This window comes from Malaclemys terrapin, chromosome 7 (assembly GCF_027887155.1).
Source record: "Malaclemys terrapin pileata isolate rMalTer1 chromosome 7, rMalTer1.hap1, whole genome shotgun sequence".
In the NCBI taxonomy this organism is placed as follows: Eukaryota; Metazoa; Chordata; order Testudines; family Emydidae; genus Malaclemys; species Malaclemys terrapin.
The window spans coordinates 695561-714015 of record NC_071511.1 but is presented as its reverse complement, the minus strand read 5'-3'; the positions used below and the strand labels follow the sequence as shown (position 1 = coordinate 714015).

At 64.4% G+C, this 18455-nt stretch overlaps 2 protein-coding genes across 3 annotated transcripts in view; both read right to left on the bottom strand.

Annotated features, from left to right (window-relative positions):
- Positions 1-14257, bottom strand: part of CPNE9 (copine family member 9) — a 42373-nt gene extending 28116 nt beyond the window's left edge. Inside the window, exons 1-4 of the mRNA XM_054034153.1 lie at positions 14097-14257; positions 6519-6559; positions 5028-5074; positions 1858-1961 (exon numbers count right to left, since the gene is read on the bottom strand). Of these exons, the coding sequence (XP_053890128.1) occupies positions 1858-1961; positions 5028-5074; positions 6519-6559; positions 14097-14173 (269 nt within the window). The 5' untranslated portion in view covers positions 14174-14257. The remainder of the gene's footprint in view (positions 1-1857; positions 1962-5027; positions 5075-6518; positions 6560-14096) is intronic.
- Positions 14258-15101: 844 nt separating this feature from the next.
- The window catches only part of MTMR14 (myotubularin related protein 14), a 62460-nt gene continuing 59106 nt past the window's right edge, over positions 15102-18455 (bottom strand). For both annotated transcript variants that reach the window (XM_054034151.1, XM_054034152.1), the window contains one exon: positions 15102-15470. In XM_054034151.1, coding sequence (XP_053890126.1) covers positions 15290-15470 — 181 coding nt within the window. In that variant the 3' untranslated portion in view covers positions 15102-15289. The remainder of the gene's footprint in view (positions 15471-18455) is intronic.

Genomic DNA, 18455 nt, shown 5'->3' with positions numbered 1-18455 from the left:
AGCCGCTCTGTCACACCACCCTGCAGCCGCTCCACCACCCTACAGCCGCCCCACAGCCACCCTGCAGCCGCTCCACCACCCCACAGCCGCCCCACAGCCACCCTGCAGCCGCTCCACCACCCCACAGCCGCCCCATAGCCACCCTGCAGCCGCTCCACCACCCCACAGCCGCTCTGTCACACCACCCTGCAGCCGCTCCACCACCCTACAGCCGCCCCACAGCCACCCTGCAGCCGCTCCACCACCCCACAGCCGCCCCACAGCCACCCCACCACCCCACCCTGCAGCCGCTCCACCACCCCACAGCCACCACAGCCGCCCCACAGCCACCCTGCAGCCGCCCCACCACCCCACAGCCGGGGGTTACGGGGGTCCCACATGCAGCCCACGTACCTTCTGTGGTCCCAGGGTGGGCAGCAGAGAGAGAGAGCAGGCCCCACAGCCGCTCCGTCACATCACCCTGCAGCCGCTCCACCACCCTACAGCCGCCCCACAGCCACCCTGCAGCCGCTCCACCACCCCACAGTCGCCCCACAGCCACCCTGCAGCCGCTCCACCACCCCACAGCCGCTCCGTCACACCATCCTGCAGCCGCTCCACCACCCCACAGCCGCTCCGTCACACCACCCTGCAGCCGCTCCACCACCCCACAGCCACCCCACAGCCACCCTGCAGCCACTCCACCACCCCACAGCCGCACCGTCACATCACCCTGCAGCCGCCCTGACACGCCACCCCGCAGCCACCCCACCGGCACCACAGCCGCCCCACCACCCCACAGCCACCCCACAGCCACCCTGCAGCCGCTCCACCACCCCACAGCCGCCCCATAGCCACCCTGCCACCCCACAGCCGCCCCACAGCCACCCTGCAGCCACCCTGCCACCCCACAGCCATCACAGCCGCCCCACCACCCTGCAGCCGCTCCACCACCCCACAGCCGCTCCGTCACATCACCCTGCAGCCACCACAGCCGCCCCACAGCCGCCCCACCACCCCACAGCCGCTCCATCACATCACCCTGCAGCCGCTCCACCACCCCACAGCCGCTCCGTCACATCACCCTGCAGCCGCTCCGTCACGCCACCCTGCAGCCACCCCACAGCCGCTCCGTCACACCACCCTGCCACCCCGCAGCCACTCCGTCACACCACCCCGCAGCCACACTAACCCCACAGCCCACAGCCGCCCCACTACCCCACAGTTGCTCCGTTACGCCACCCTGCAGCCGCCACAGCCACCCCGTAGCCACCCCAGCAACCGCTCCAGAGCTTTGCAACCTCACCTCCAGTTCTCCCAGGAAGGACTCCACTTTGGCCCAGCTGGCAGCCATGCCACAAATAACCTGGTCTCCAACTAAGGGCCAAGCGGGAAAGCAGGGGGTGAGCAGAGCCAAGGCGGGGTGGGGGAGAGGAACCGGGGGGAGGGGAGCAGAGGAGGGACGGGGGAGGGGAACTGGGCGGGGTGAGCAGAGCCAAGGCAGGGTGGGGGAGAGGAACCGGGGGGGGGTGGGGGGGAAGCAGAGGAGGGACGGGGGAGGGGAACTGGGCGGGGTGAGCAGAGCCAAGGCAGGGTGGGGGAGAGGAACCGGGGGGGGGGGAGCAGAGGAGGGACGGGGGAGGGGAACTGGGCGGGGTGAGCAGAGCCAAGGCAGGGTGGGGGAGAGGAATCGGGGGGGGGAGCAGAGGAAGGACGGGGGAGGGGAACTGGGTGGGGGGAGCAGAGCCAAGGCGGGGTGGGGGAGAGGAATCGGCGGGGGGGGAGCAGAGGAGGGACGGGGGAGGGGAACTGGGCGGGGGGGAGCTGAGGGAGGGGGGCAGAGGGATCTGGTGGGGGAGGGGATCAGGTTTCACTCACACATCAAAGCGCAGGTTCTGCTTCTCCTCAAAGAAATAATCAAGGACGAACTTGCGGACGAAGTCGGGGTTCAGGGTGTTGTCAATCACTTCGGTGCGTCCAAACTGAGGGGAGAAGGAGGTGAGGGGACAGCACCCAACCCAACCCAGAGAGGCCACCTGGGGCCACATGGCCGTGGCATGGCCCCTGTGTCCCAGCACGTATGTGAGGAGGGGGCAGTGTCCCAGAGCCCCCTGTTTAATTCCAGCTGCCTCCCTGGCCTGTAATCCAGATTCCCTGGGATTAAGGCCAACAGCAGAGCCAGATCATTAGCGCGGGAGCAGGAGGCCATATGGGACTGTTTAGCAGAGCAGGCGATTAGGCGGCCCCAGCCGGGAGCCCCCCAGGGTTCAGAGTGGGGCAGGCCCAGCCCCTCAGCAAGGGGGCACTGTGGAACCCCCAGCTGGGCCAGGGGCTGCACTGTTGCTCCTGGAGCTGGTGCCCAGAGCGATGGCTGGGCCCTGCTCAGACTGGCTAGCGGAGCAGGTGCAGCCCCCAGAAAGAATCTGTTCCAGTCCCTGGGCAGCCCCGTCCCGCGGCCCCAGCTCCGGCTGATCTCTGCTGGGCCGAGGGGACAGATCTGGAAATCCCCAGGCCTGCAGGTCTCAGCCCCGGCTCAGGGAGCTGCAGCAGACTTTGCTTCTGGCCACGCAGCATCCCCCCCCCGGGGACCTGAGCCCAGGGCAGGAGCCTGGTGCTGCCCCAGAAGCAGCAGGGTGCATGGGGCTGGCGCGGAGCAGGCCAGCGCCAGCAGGGAAGTCAGGCAGCAGCAGCGTGACGCAGGGGAAGCAGACACGCTGCTGGCAGTGCCCCAGGAGACGCCATGCAGCGAAGCTGTGAACTCGCCCTAGCCTGAAGCAAACTGAGGCTGCGAGACGGGCAGTGGTGCTGAGGAGAGGGGCCCAGGCCGAAGGCTGGTCATTGCACTGCAAGCTGCCCGCTCTGCTGCCAACGCAGCCCCCTCCAGGTGAACAGGGAGTCAGGGGCCCTGCTCAGCTGCCAGCGAACCTGCCGCTGGGCCCAGGAGCAGCCAGGCCCATGGGTATGAAGGAGTTAGACAAGGAACCCTCTCTGAAAATGACTCAGAGCCGCTGGGAGTGCAGGGCCAGGATCTGGGGGCTGCCAGGCATGGGGCCAGGCTCTGGGAGCCGCCGGGAACGGGGCCGGGCTCTGGGAGCCGCCGGGAACGGGCTCTGGGAGCCGCCGGGAACGGGGCCGGGCTCTGGGAGCTGCTGAGAACGGGGATGGGCTCTGGGAGCTGCCGGGAATGGGGCCGGGCTCTGGGAGCCGCCGGGAACGGGGCCGGGCTCTGGGAGCCGCCGGGAACGGGGCCGGGCTCTGGGAGCTGCTGGGCACGGGGCCGGGCTCTGGGAGCTGTTGGGCACGGGGCCGGGCTCTGGGAGCTGCTGGGCACGGGGCCGGGCTCTGGGAGCCGCCGGGCACGGGGCCGGGCACTGGGAGCCGCTGGGAACGGGGCTGGGCTCTGGGAGCCGCCGGGAACGAGGCCGGGCTCTGGGAGCCGCCGGGAACAGGCTCTGGGAGCTGCTGGGCACGGGGCCGGGCTCTGGGAGCCGCTGGGAACGGGGCCGGGCTCTGGGAGCCGCTGGGAATGGGCTCTGGGAGCCGCCGGGAACGGGGCCGGGCTCTGGGAGCTGCCGGGCACGGGGCCGAGCTCTGGGAGCTGCTGGGCACGGGGCCAGGCTCTGGGAGCTGCTGGGCACGGGGCCCGGCTCTGGGAGCTGCTGGGAACGGGGCCGGGCTCTGGGAGCCGCTGGGAACGGGGCCGGGCTCTGGGAGCCGCTGGGAATGGGCTCTGGGAGCCGCCGGGAACGGGGCCGGGCTCTGGGAGCTGCCGGGCACGGGGCCGAGCTCTGGGAGCTGCTGGGCACGGGGCCAGGCTCTGGGAGCTGCTGGGCACGGGGCCCGGCTCTGGGAGCTGCTGGGAACGGGGCCGGGCTCTGGGAGCCGCCGGGCACGGGGCCGGGCTCTGGGAGCCGCCGGGCACGGGGCCGGGCTCTGGGAGCCGCCGGGCACGGGGCCGGGCTCTGGGAGCTGCTGGGCACAGGGCCGGGCTCTGGGAGCTGTTGGGCACGGGGCCGGGCTCTGGGAGCTGCTGGGCACGGGGCCGGGCTCTGGGAGCCGCCGGGCACGGGGCCGGGCACTGGGAGCCGCTGGGAACGGGGCTGGGCTCTGGGAGCCGCCGGGAACGAGGCCGGGCTCTGGGAGCCGCCGGGAACAGGCTCTGGGAGCTGCTGGGCACGGGGCCGGGCTCTGGGAGCCGCTGGGAACGGGGCCGGGCTCTGGGAGCCGCTGGGAATGGGCTCTGGGAGCCGCCGGGAACGGGGCCGGGCTCTGGGAGCCGCCGGGAACGGGGCCGGGCTCTGGGAGCCGCCGGGAACGGGGCCGGGCTCTGGGAGCCACCGGGAACGGGGCCGGGCTCTGGGAGCTGCCGGGAACGGGGCCGGGCTCTGGGAGCTGCCGGGCACGGGGCCGGGCTCTGGGAGCTGCCGGGCACGGGGCCCGGCTCTGGGAGCCGCCGGGAACGGGGCCGGGCTCTGGGAGCCGCCGGGCACGGGGCCGGGCTCTGGGAGCCGCCGGGAACGGGGCCGGGCTCTGGGAGCCGCCGGGCACGGGCTCTGGGAGCCGCCGGGCACGGGGCCGGGCTCTGGGAGCTGCTGGGCACGGGGCCGGGCTCTGGGAGCTGTTGGGCACGGGGCTGGGCTCTGGGAGCTGCTGGGAGTGCAGAGCCAGGCTCTGGGAGCTGCTGGGCACGGGGCCGGGCTCTGGGAGCTGCTGGGCACGGGCCGGGCTCCAGGGGAGCGGGAGGAGACAGTGTCAGGTGGCTAAGTCTCGCCCTGGACTGCTCAGCTTTGTGCTCTCCTTGACAAAGACTCAGCCGTGGCAGATGAGCCCACTGGCTTGTTGGGGGGTGGGGGGCACAGGGCTACACGGGCGCATTGGCAGCTGGAGCTGGGGTGGCAAGCGAGTCCCCTGAGCACCCCGTAAGGAGCCCGTGCCAGAGCAGGACAAACATCGACCCCTGCTGCAGTGGGGGCAGGGTGTGGGCAGCCGGCAGGGCGCCGGCTCCGGGCACTGGGACGGGCCCCACTGCTCTGACGCTGGGCACTCACCTCCCTCCATTCCTTGCTGCCACTCCCCTGGACAAACAGAACCACTACTGCAGAGAGGAGAGCATGGGGTTAATGACTGCCTCTGCATCAGAAGCCACCGCATCCCACTGCATCTCACACACTGCAACCCCCACACCCCATCTCACTGCATCTAACACACTGCAACCCCCACACCCCATCTCACTGCATCTCACACACTGCAGCCCCCCACACCCCATCCTACTGCATCTCACACACTGCAGCCCCCCACACCCCATCTCACTGCATCTCACACACTGCAACCCCCACACCCCATCTCACTGCATCTCACACACTGCAACCCCCACACCCCATCTCACTGCATCTCACACAGTGCAGCCCCCCACACCCTATCTCACTGCATCTCACACACTGCAACCCCCCACACCCCATCTCACTGCATCTCACACACTGCAGCCCCCCACACCCCATCTCACTGCATCTCACACACTGCACCTCCCACACCCATCCCACTGCATCTCACACACTGCAACCCCCCACACCCCATCTCACTGCATCTCACACACTGCAGCCCCCCACACCCCATCTCACTGCATCTCACACACTGCACCTCCCACACCCATCCCACTGCATCTCACACACTGCAGCCCCCCACACCCCATCCTACTGCATCTCACACTGCACCCCCACACCCAACCCACTGCATCTCACACACTGCACCCCTCCACCCCATCCCACTGCATGTCTCTCACACACACTGTACACACACTCTCCCCACCTCATGCAGGTGCACCCTGTGCACGCACACCTTATGCAGTCCCCCACTGTGCACGCATGCTTTGCGCATCACAGTGACTACACACACACCTCACTGCACATATACACCTCGCAAATATACACTAAACACCCCACCCCTTTGTGCACACACTGCATGTGCACTCCTCTACCCCACATGGACATACTTTGCACATGGACACCTCGTGGACACCAACCCACTGCACGCACATACCTTGCACATCACACTGCACGCGTACACACAGGCAAACCTTGTGCACCACATTGCATATACACATTCACCTTGCTCATCATCCCAACACTGCACTCTCCCCATGTACCCCTTCACACACTGTGCACAACCGTTGTGCACACCAAGCATACATGCTTCATGAACGCCCCCATGTACCCCTTCACACACTGTGCACGCCCCCACCCCAGACATGCAGCACACTGCATGCACACGCACCCATCCCCCGGCATTGCACGCACACACTGTGCACACCAGCCCGTCTCCTTCTCAAAAGCTGCTTCTGCCACGAGGCTCTAGTGCTCGTCTCAGCTGCCGGGGCCAAGCCGGCCTGTGCAGCTCCCTGCTCCGGAGGTTTGTCTCTGCCCAGGCTGTGCAGCCCGATGCACTCACGGGCCCCTCCCACTGCCCAGGCCTCGCTGCCCCCTGCTCTGCCAGGGGCTTCGCCCTGAGGCCGGTCCCCAGCCAGCTCCACTCCCCACACGTACCAGGGTCAGACTTGGAGAAGGTGTCCATGTCCAGCAAGTTCCTGGGGAGACAGACAGACGGACGTGAGCCAGGCTGGAAACTCATCCAGCAAGGGGAGAAGTGGGGGAACTGGGGTCTACGAACCTGGCTCCAGTGGGAGCCCGAACGACTGCAGAACTTGCAGCCCCCGAGCATTGGGCCCCAGCCCAGGCCTCCCCCCCGGAGCCGCTGGAGTCCGTCCACATTAAACCCTTCAGCCAGAACCGGACACGTCAGTGGACGCTGCACCCAGGAGCTCAGGCCCGGGGTCCCTGAGCCGGGCGGAGGGTGTTGGGGGCTGGGAGAGGAGGCCAGTGTCTGTGTGTGGTGGGGGCCCCACCCCTCCCCCAAAGCTCAGGGGGGCCTGCCTGGCCCTGTTGCCATGGCAGCGGCACAAACAGTCTCTACAATGAATACTTCTGTTAACAGCTGGTCCCTGCAGCCCCGACCTCCTGGGCAGATCCACCGGGGAGTCCAGCTGGGCGAGGGGCTGGAGCACCCCAGGGTGGCGCGGGGGGGGCAGAGGGGACTCAGCCGGGCGACAGTTACTAGCTGGGGGTGCCCTGACCCTGCAGCCCCAGCCCTGGTTGTCCAGGCTCCTGTACCAGCCCCGGGGGCCTGTCTCTCCCTTCGGGGCCTCGGGGTGAAACATCCGCCCGGTGCAGTGCGTGGCGGGAACGCGGCTGTTCCCCTTTGCACAGGCGCCGGGAGCCCAGCCCTCGGCTCCCCGTCAGTCGCCATCACAGGCAGCACTTTAAACAAACAGAATAACCCCCACTTTATAAACCAGGGCAAGAAACCAAGATGGCTGTGGGCATGGGGCAATCCCAGCAGGGGGCGCTGTGGGGGTGGGGCAGGGCGCTGGCTCTGGGGGGGCTCCCAGCAGGGGGCTGGCTGGGGGGGCAGGGCAGGGCGCTGGCTGGGGGGTGGAGCTCCCAGCAGGGGGCGCTGTGGGGGCAGGGCAGGGGCTGGCTCTGGGGGGCAGAGCTCCCAGCAGGAGGCACTGTGGGGGCAGGGCAGGGCACTGGCTGGGGGGCAGAGCTCCCAGCAGGAGGCGCTGTGGGGGCAGGGCAGGGCACTGGCTGGGGGGCGGAGCTCCCAGCAGGGGGCGCTGTGGGGGCAGGGCAGGGGCTGGCTCTGGGGGGCAGAGCTCCCAGCAGGAGGCGCTGTGGGGGCAGGGCAGGGCACTGGCTGGGGGGCAGAGCTCCCAGCAGGAGGCGCTGTGGGGGCAGGGCAGGGGCTGGCTCTGGGGGGCAGAGCTCCCAGCAGGAGGCGCTGTGGGGGCAGGGCAGGGCACTGGCTGGGGGGCGGAGCTCCCAGCAGGAGGCGCTGTGAGGGCAGGGCAGGGGCTGGCTCTGGGGGGCGGAGCTCCCAGCAGGGGGCGCTGTGGGGGCAGGGCAGGGGCTGGCTCTGGGGGGCTGAGCTCCCAGCAGGAGGCGCTGTGAGGGCAGGGCAGGGGCTGGCTCTGGGGGGCAGAGCTCCCAGCAGGAGGCGCTGTGAGGGCAGGGCAGGGGCTGGCTCTGGGGGGCAGAGCTCCCAGCAGGAGGCGCTGTGAGGGCAGGGCAGGCGCTGGCTGGGGGGCGGAGCTCCCAGCAGGAGGCGCTGTGGGGGCGGAGCTCCAGGCTTCCCCAGCCCCGGGGTTTCATTCTTTCCCAGCCAGCACAGGCCAGGCAACTGCACAGCCGCAAGGGACCCGCGTTACCTGCCGCAGCCAAAGAACAAGTCCCTTTGAGCTCCTTTCTTATGCCTTCAACATAAAGATAAGGCATCAGAGCGTCACTGCGGGCGGGTGCCAGCCCCTGGGCTGCAGCCCCGAGGCCAGAGACCACAGGGATGGGAGGAGCCTAGGAACCCACCTGTGTGCGGGGGGCAGGTGCTGGTGAATGTGGGGCTGGAGCGGTTTGATCTCATTGCCCGGTAGCAAAGGGCCTGTTGCGAAGACCCTGCTGGCAGCACGCAGCTCCTCCGGCCTGGCTCTGAGCTGCTGCTGTGGGATGCACTCTCCGGCCAGGCCAGGAGTCCTGCGGCCGTGCCAACTCTGGCTGGGGGCTGGGGACCCTACCCAGTTAACAGGCCCAACCAGCTGAGCGGAAACAGCCCCCATGTGCGCTGTGCCAGCAACACTCCCAAAGGGGAAACAGGACACTGCGCGGGCTGGCCTGGACCCCCTCTGCCCCACAGGGCTGGCCTGGACCCCCTCCGCCCCACAGGGCTGGCCTGAGACCCCCTCCACCCCACAGGGCTGGCCGTCCCCACTTGCCCAAGCCCTCCTCCTCACGCAAGGCTGGGGTTGCTGCTCGCTCGAGCCCTGCCTGCCCCCTGACTGGGCTGGGGTTTCTGCTCGGCACCCCACATTTTTGACAAAACTGGACATTTGTCCCATTTGCTCTTTGATCTAGTCGGCAAGAACCAATGGGACAAGTTCCCACTTTTGCCAAAAAAGTTGGGACAGCCGGGACAGGGCTTAAAAAAGGGACTGTCCCGGCCAAAACTAGACGTGTGGTCCCCCTACACCCGGGAGCCCCCAAGGCAGAGGGCGCAGAGCAGAGAGAGGCCTTGCGCCCGCAGGTCTGGGTCTGAGCCCCGTTGCTGGGCGCTGCTCACGCACAGCGAAGGTCCCTGCCCTGAAGAGCTCCCAACACACAATCAGTGAGTGTAAGAGGAGGAAAGGGGGGATCACAGGGCTACAGGGACGAGCACCAGGCCCAGCTGAGCGACAGGGCCCAGCACTCCTGGTTTCTGTTGTCAGTTACCAGCTGGGGGCACCATCACGGCCCAGACTCAGGGCCCTGTTTCTCATGGGGCTTGCGAGGGATGTGAGCCAGGGGCCGATCCACAGGGCCGAGAGCTGGTGCTGGGAAGCAGGTGCTTGGAGACCAGCAGAGCAGTGCAGGGAGGGGGCTGCCCTGGCAGGGCACTGCAGAGCGTGCACGGGGGGGAGGTAGGGTCGGCGAGCTGAACGGGGGGGAGGAAGAAGCAGCGTCTCTGGCCCGGACGGTGATTGAACATGACAGGCAACCCATTTACTAGCGCACTCGGTGGTGGCTGAGTGATGGGCTGGGGCGGGGGGGGGGGCAAAGTGAGAAGAAAAGAGACACTTAGCAAGGTCTGAATAGCCTGACTGAGCGAGCGGGTGCCAGGGGCTGCCCCCCCCCGCCACCGAAATAGCAACAGCCGCAGCACTTTGATCATTCCTGACTGCGCAGAGTTTGACACTGAAAAGCACCAAAGGCTGCTATTAAATCCACCCAGCTCTTTCCGGTGCCCCATGACACCCGCTCTCACCAGGGATGGGAGACCCCAGCCCGAGGCTAGTGGCACATTCAGAGCAGGGTTCTGCCCGGCCTGGCTCCGGGCCAGGGTCCCAGGGGGCCTGAGCCCCCCAGCCAGCTGGGACTGCTCAGGAACTCAGCCAGAACAGAGGGGTCCCTCCACTCTTCCCCACCTGCGCTGGGGACACGGCCCCGGCCAGCGGAGCAGGACCCACAGGTGTTTAACACTCTGCTGGGCAGAGCCACACAAGGGAAGATAGTTCAGCTGGAGAAGGGACCCTTCGGGCCTGGGTCCCAGCTCACTAGAGCCCCTCAGACCAGCTGCCAGCCGCGCTAGGCCTGGGGGCTGTAAAACACCAAGGGTCCCTGTCCCATCCTGGCACGGACATGCCCAGGCCCTTCCCTGCAACACTTCCAAAATTCTCACTGTTCCTTCATATCTGTTTGCAACAGAGTCGTCCCCCCACCCCCACCCCCCCGGGCAAGTCCCGGCTCAGTCTGAGGAGGGACGGACGGGCAGGTGAGGGAAAGGGGAGTTCTCTATAAGTCACCTGGATTTGCTGTGAGCAGCTGGGTCTGTCAGAGGCAGGTGGCAAGGGGCGAAGAGGGACCAAGCAGATGAGCTCAGGTCGCACTTGCACAGGAGACCCAGGAGTGACCGCTCCAAGAATTGTTACCTGGCCTCCCTCCCGCTCCCCACCCTCAATCCCTATAGGTCTGACGTGCCCATCCCATGGCAGGGAAATAGCAGACATTTGAGGGCAGGCTCCAAGCTATGGCCTAGAACTAGGCGGGCTGCAGCACCCCCGGCTTGAAGTGGTTTCCATCATATCCAGGTGTTGCAGTTTGGTTCACTGGCTCTCAGCCCCCCTCTGCACAAACTGTTCCAGCCCCCGTACGGCCATGCAGAGGGGAAAGGGCCCAAAGCCTTTGGAAGCAGGGGCCAGGCCCAGCAGGTCCGTTTCCTTAGGGAGGTGATCTGGTGAGGCCCGGGGAAAGCGGAGATGCTCGGGCGCCCGAGCCTCGTGCTCTGGGTACGTGCGGAGCTCAGCTCTCTTGATCCAGAGAGCTCCCCTGGCTAAGGCAACAACTGCTGAATTCAGAACAGCGGTAAAGGGCAGACACGCCTCCTTGGGGAGAGGATGCCATTTCTGCATCTCGCCCCCCCAAAGCACAGGGCGATGTGAGCGATCCATCCCTGCTGCTCCAGCCCATGCCCCCCGCCTCCTGGGGTGAGAGCTTCCTCGCTGCCCTTCGAGATCAGACAGTTAGTCCCTGCTCCTGCAGGAAGGGGGTGCGGGTCTCCATCTGCTCCGAGCCAGTCACAGCCCTGGATGCTTTCCCAGCTGGCAGGGGCGCTTCTCCCTGCAGGCCAGAGCCTCGAGGGGTCGCAATCGTTCAGTTCATTTCGCTGTTTTGGGGCTTCCCTTCGCACCAGTCGGGCTGGGATCCGGGTACACACGGGCCCAGTAACCCCTCAGGCTCCCCTGGTGAGGAGCTGGGCAGACGGTGCCGCTTCACAGCCCCCTCGTACCCTGGCCCTGCCTCACCAAAACCCTCGTGAGCACACGGTGCTGTCAGACCCAACTGAAAACCAGGGATGAACCTGAACCAGAGCTCAGGTGTCTGGCCGCTGCACAGAGTGGCCATGTTCCCCAGGACACCCGATGGCTCTGCCCCCTGTCCCCTCCCTCCTGCAGCCTCCTCGGACAGCCCTGAAAGCGCCTTCTGTCCCATCCAAAACCTGGGCTGGGGTCAGAACCTGGGGCGCTCTGGAGACGTGGTGAGAACGTGAGCAAACGCTGGCCATGGAGCCATGTGCAGCCAGGGACCCCACCCGCTCCTCCGCACGTACCTTCCCCCGTCTCGTTCCCAGGTGGCAGCAGAGCAGCTCCGGGGCCCAGGCCCCAATTCTGGGCCCCAGGGCAGAACAGTCAATGGGCCCCCAGCCTGCGCGGACGCGTCCGCCTGACATTTGGGCCGTGCTGCACCAGCGTTGGCTGGTGCCCAGCGAGCTGCCGGCTGCACTGCTGGGCGCAATCTTCCGGCACGGCCAGGTCTTCCACACGCCTATCTGGCTGCCTTTGGGACCACCCCGTGTGCGCCTAGGAACCTGCAGCCCGCCCGGGGGCTCTGGGGCTCCCTGCCACAGACCAGCTGGGTGGGACTCCCAAGCTGCAAGCTAGGGAGCCACTGGGAAAACCTCAGCTGTTGTCTTTGCCGGGGCCTGAGGCTAAGAGCCAGGCCGTACAGAGCTGGGGGAGAGCGAGCGGGGGGAGACGGGGGCACACTGGGCGTGGGCCAGCTCTATCCCGGGCAGGCCATGCTCTTCCCCGAGCAGGACCAGACTCTTACACGGCCCTTGCACCATGGTCATGCCGACGAAGTCTCAGTAAGCGGGGGTGAGGGCTGGTGGGTGTCGCTCACACCAGCAAACAGCATGAAAACTGCATTTACATTTAGGGGTTAAGAGGAAATAATCACCGAACAGCAAGTTTGCTGTGAGCGCAGGCTGCCCGTGCGTCACACACACTATCCCTGCACACACGCTTATGTACACCCCCTCTACGCACACATGGTAGACATGCATGCATGCTCACATGCACACACAGCAGGCATACATGCATGCATTGCACACTCACGCTCTGTGCACAGGCTGGCTGTGCATTACATGCTCACATGCCATCACACACACATACATGCTGGATGTCCTTTCACGCTCACATGCTGTCACACAGGCACACATGATGGACGTCCTTTGCACACTCATGTGCTATTGCACATGCACACACAATGGGCATGTGTTGTACACTCACATGGTTGCATGCACATGCACGGTGGGCATGCGTTTCATGCTCACATGCTGTCATATGCGCACACACGCTGTGCATGTGTTACATGCTCACAGGCCGTGGCATGCACACACATGCTGGGCATGCATTGCAAACTCGCATGCTGTCCCATGCACGCACACAATGGGCATACGTTGCTCACATGCTGTTGCACACAAATGGGAATGCACTGCACATTTACACGTTGTCCGACGCACACACATGGTGGGCATGCATTGCACGCTCACAGTCGCATGCACACACACACACAAGGGGAATTCATTGAAGGCTCACATACTATTGCACACGAACACACGATGGACATGCATTGCATGCTGATAGGCTGCCCCACACATAAACAGTGGGCATGAGCTGCACGCTTACATGCTGTCAAACACACATGGTAGGCATGCATTGCATGCTATCATTCTGTTGCACACAAACACACGATGGACATGTGTTACATGCTCACATGATGCCCCCCACATGATGGTCATGCATTACACGCTCACACTCTGTCCCCCACACACAATGGACATGCGTCACATGCTCACATGCTGTCAAACATGCACACACAATGGACATGTGTTGCATGCTCACACGCTGTCCCACACACACGATGGCCATGTGTTGCACGCTCACACACTGTTCCACACACATACAGTGGCCATGCATTGCATACTCACACAGTCCCCCCCACATAATCACCATGTGTTGCACACTCACATGCTGTCCCCACCACACAAGGTGGCCATGCGTTGCACACTTTCACGCTGTCCCCCCCACACACCGGCCATGTGTTGCACTCTCACATGTTGTCCCAGACATACATGATGGCCAGGCGTTGCACGCTCACAAGCTGTCCACCGCACCCACGATGGCCAGACGTTGCACGCTCACACGCTGTTTCTCTCTCTCTCACACACACACACACACAATGGCCAGGTGTTGCACACTCACATGCTGTTTCTCTCTCACACACACACACACACACACACACACACACACACGATGGCCAGGCATTGCACGCTCACACACTGTCCCCCACACACACTCACACGCTGTTCCCCACACACACGGCCAGGCGTTGCACACTCACATGTTGTCTCTCTCTCATACATGTACAATGCCCAGGTGTTGCACGCTCACATGCTGTCTCTCTCTCACACACACACACACACACATGCACGATGGCCAGGCGTTGCACGCTCACATGCTGTCTCTCTCACACACACGATGGCCAGGCGTTGCACGCTCACATGCACGATGGCCAAGCGTTGCACACTCACACATGCACGATGGCCAGGCGTTGCACGCTCAGTCTCGCTCTAGCTGCCCGCCCCGCGCCCCCTTCCCCGACGGCCCCGCGCCGCGCCGCGCCGGGGAGGGAAGTTGTGGCTCGGCCCCGGCTGCCGGAGGCTCCCGCCCGCGCCCGGCGCTGCCCGCGGCCCCGCACCTGCAGGAGACGGAGAGCTCCAGTTTGGTGGCCGGGACGCCGGCGGGCGCCGGCTCCAGGGCTCCCGGAGACGCCATCCCCGCTGCCGGCTGCCGCGCTCCGGGCGCGCCGCGCTAAGGCAGGCGCGGGGCGGGCTCCATGGGCGGGGAAGCGGCGGCCCCGGGCAGGTCCGTGCGCCGAGCCGGAGCCTCCCGCGGGCGCCCTGCCTCCGCCTCCGCCCCGCCTGCGTCCGCTCCGCTCCGCTCGGCCGGCGCAGCGCGTCCGCCCGCGGCCCCCTCCCCGCCCGCGCCGGGACCGGCCCCTGCCCCTGCCCCTGGGAGCCCGCGGCGCGCCCCGCCCGGCCCGGCCCGTCGAGGGGCCAGCGGAGCCCTGAGCACCAGGGGCCGCGCAGGGACCCCACCCCGCCCCCAGGCAGGGCAGAGCTGCCCTCACACCATGGGGAGGGGGCAAAGGGCCAGGACCCCCGCCCCCAGGCAGGGCAGAGCTGCCCTCACACCATGGGGAGGGGGCAAAGGGCCAGGACCCCCGCCCCCAGGCAGGGCAGAGCTGCCCTCACACCATGGGGAGGGGGCAAAGGGCCAGAAACCCCGCCCCCAGGCAGGGCAGAGCTGCCCTCACACCATGGGGAGAGGGCAAAGGGCCAGGACCCCCGCCCAGGCCCAGGCCGCGGGGGGGTAGGAGCAGAACTCCAGCCCTGCAGCCCGGCCCTAGGTCCGAGAGTGGCATTGCACGGCTCAGCCCCCCACCCCCGCAGCACCAGCCAGATGGTGCCAGGGGCTGCTTGTCCCTCCCCCCATCTGCAGCCCTGCCCATGGCACACAGCCCTGATGCCCCGCGCCAGCAGATCAGCCTAGTGGCCACGCTGGCCCAAGCCGACTCAGGCCCAGAGCATCTGCCAGTCCGGCATTCAGACCCCAGGGGATGCTAAGCAAAGGGAAGCACCCAAGGCCTTTCCCCCTTCCCCAGTGCTGCCCTGGCCTGAAACAAGAGGCAGGGCAAAGGCAGTGGGGCAGATGCCTTTACTGAAAAGATCTGTCTCCGCCTGGCAGGGCGAGGAGCCCCTGCCCGCTCTGGGCCAGGCCCCAGGTGCAGGCGGCAGGCAGGGCCAAGGGTCAGCTCTGGCACTCGCATGGCTTTTAGGTTCCTTCAGGTGCTGGACACACATAGGAGCCAGTCCAAGATGTGCAACTTGTTCAGAGGGTGCTACTGCTTCCTCTCAGTCCAACGCCCCGTGCAAACTGCTCCAGCAGGCCCCCAAGGGCTCCAGAGGGGCTGGAGGGCGCAGCCTTCAGGCCAATGGTGCTGCTGTAGGTGGCTAGGAAAGCAGAGCGCACCTCCTCCAGCCGGGACTCTCGACCTGCCACTGGCACCAGCCTGCAAGACAGAAGGGGGAGGGGTCAGCAGCAGCCTTCCCTGGAGGCAGCTAGCCCCAGCTGTACCCCACAGTGGGTTCACCTCAGCCCTTCCCCAGCAAGGCAGCCCCCCACGGAGTCTGGCTGCGACCTCCCGCCAGCTAACGCCAGATGGCTCCAAGCCAGGGCGTTGGCAGCAGAAAGGTTCTCCCAGGTAGAACCTGTTACTAACCAGTCCCTGGCAGCTGGTGCTAGAGCAGGGGATCCTGGCTGGTGTCCTGGTCCCATGCTAGCCTCGGCTCTGGGTTCCAAGCCCCAACTCGCAGCACCATGGCCCAGGTGCTGTGGGTGCTTTCTCCCCCCATGAAGGCAGTAGAACCCGCCCTTCTCTCTGCTCTCCCCCCCAAACACCCCCCGTCACATCCCTCGTTTTTACAACAGTCCCAGATCTCCCAGCAGACAGCATCACGAGCTGTCTCCCTCCGTCCACACTGGCCTCAGCAGTTGGCTTTGCAGCTGACAGGCCAAGAGCTGGGCCTGCAGCTCCTGCCGCTTGGCAGTGCCTCGGTGCAGCTCCATTGTCCCTTGCCAATACCTCGCTTTTTGCTTCGCCTGCCCACGTCTGCAAGGCCCGTGGGAGCCGTTTGTGTGGAAAACGGTACACTTCATTTCTGAGTTCACAGGTCAGATTTTACCCTGGATCCTGGCCAAATTCCAACCTTAGTGGGTCCCACATGCCGTTTAAGTGGATACCACTACACTTCACTTCCTTTGTAGTGAGTTGCAGTTGGGTGCATTGGGATCCTTCTGGACTGACGATTATAGTGATAGCATGTAGGGATCTTTGGGTATTTCCCACTTTCTTCTGCCCCTCTCACCTCCCATCCTCGTACAACCAGCTCGGAGCACAGGACAAGCTAGGTTGGATTATTGGAGGTGGGTGAGGGGGTGAAATCCCCAAGGGTTCCAGCCACAGGCACTAGAGTGAAGAGATTTTTCACATCTGTCCCACTGCAAGCCTGCGCTGTGTCTGCGTCACTCTCCTAGAGCAGGGCCTGGTTCCCCTGGGACCTGCTCTCCTCTCCAGCTGCTCGAGGTACAGCTTCAGGACAGGGGAGGAGAGAGATGATAACATGATATTCCAGATGAGAGTGATTACAGTTCAAAGGCAGCTGTTCTAGGGTTTAGATTGAAGCAGTCCTTGCTGTGTCTCCACCACCGAGCAGAGCGGAGCGTGGTTCCCAGAGAGAAGACGACATTCCTCAAAGGCCATGCCAAGGGCAGAGCACAAACCTTCCCCTAGAGGCTTCCCTTGAATCTCACTAGCGCCTGGCTGGCTCTCCCTTGGCACAGTTAGGGAATGGAAGCATTAACCGCCCACAGCCCACAGCATTCGTCCGGAAACAGCAGCAAGAGGGGAGATCGGGTGGGAGGCTTAAAAACACCAAGTGATACGAGGCAGCCGACCAGGCGGCTAGTTACTGTCCTGAAAGCCAAGCAGGAGGGCATGCTGGAGAGGCAACACACTTAACAGACACAGAGGAACTACTTTAGCCTGTGGAAGTCCCTGGCACAGGAGATTACGGCAACTTGTTCAAATTCAAAAAAAGAATGACACATTTATACGACAAATAAAAAAAATCTCCTAGTGTTCAGATAATCAGACTGTTTCATGCAGCACAGAAACCAGGGCAGATCTTTGGCTGTGCAGCTGGACTTGCCGTCTATTTACTTCCCAACTGGCAGCTGCTTACCTGCGCCACTTTACTGTAGTGCTTCATATTTAGATTCCCTGTTTATTTTTGAAGGGAAAAAAAAGTGGCCTGGTTTCCTTCAACAGAGAGAGGTCAACTAATGGTTGTTAGCACTGCAGCCTAAGTCATGTGTACACCCACTGATGAGCAGTCAAAGATCTGAGGCAGGCTTTCAGCCAGACGCCCAGTTCTGCCATCGTATAGACGGTAGGTTCGGATACTGCGGAGGTGTTAAAGCTTCACGGGATGTTTAAACCCCAGTTAAGGGGGCAAGAGGATGCAGCACGAGACAAGACTATGTCCAGGCCAAAACTTCAAACTGGAGCCTTTGTGGTAGAGGCCCACAAGCGATTCTGCGTAACGACTCTTTGGAAAATGTCCTGGCAGCAGAGAGCAAGCCTGGGACAGCTCAGCCCATTAGCTGCATAGCCAAAGGGAATTAAAATGGAAAGTGGTTTGCACCCTGACCTAAGAGACAGCTGCAACGGTTACCAACAAAGGCTGCTACTCAGCAGAGAAGTACGGACGTGAACCCCAGAGCAGGCTTGGAGAAGTGCCCTGGATTACCCCACTTGACCCAGAGGCAGACCACTCCCGAGGGCCGGTCTAGCCCCAGCATGTGGAGGTTAAGTAGGTTACAGGTCTGAAAGCCATGGAAACCCAAGGCAGGTGGACATCGGGGCCACGGTCTCAGTTGTGAATATTTTGGGGGTAGCAGTCGTTAATCGATGATACAAATCTGAGGAAATGCGCAATCTCCCTTGTCCATTGCCCTCGGTCTGACTGAGCCCAGAAGTTACACTCTGAGCACTTCACATGCTCCAGATTCCAGGTGCAGACCTGTCCCCTGCAGCAGAAGGACCTTGCCAGGACCCACAAGTCATAGCTGTGGAAGTAGTGACACTTCACACTGAAATCCCAAACCAGAGGCAACACGTCCAGGAGATTGCGCTGGCTTGAAGCCAGACCCACCTAGGACTTCAGAGTGAGCCTCATCTGCAACCCCACGGCCCGACCCCGGGGGGAATGGACGACTCGTTACGTATTGGGTAAGAAACCGGCAGCAGTCACCAAAGGACAGACATGGATTAGACTGGTCACTCACTGACACTATGTCCTTCAAGATTTCTCCTCCCCCCCTTCCTGGCTGTCAATCACATCTCAGAGCTGCACCGATGGCTTCTCGCAAAGGAGGACTTGTCACCACCTTGTGTGGCGGAAGCTTGGGTTAGAAGAGGCCTTTCGGAGACCGT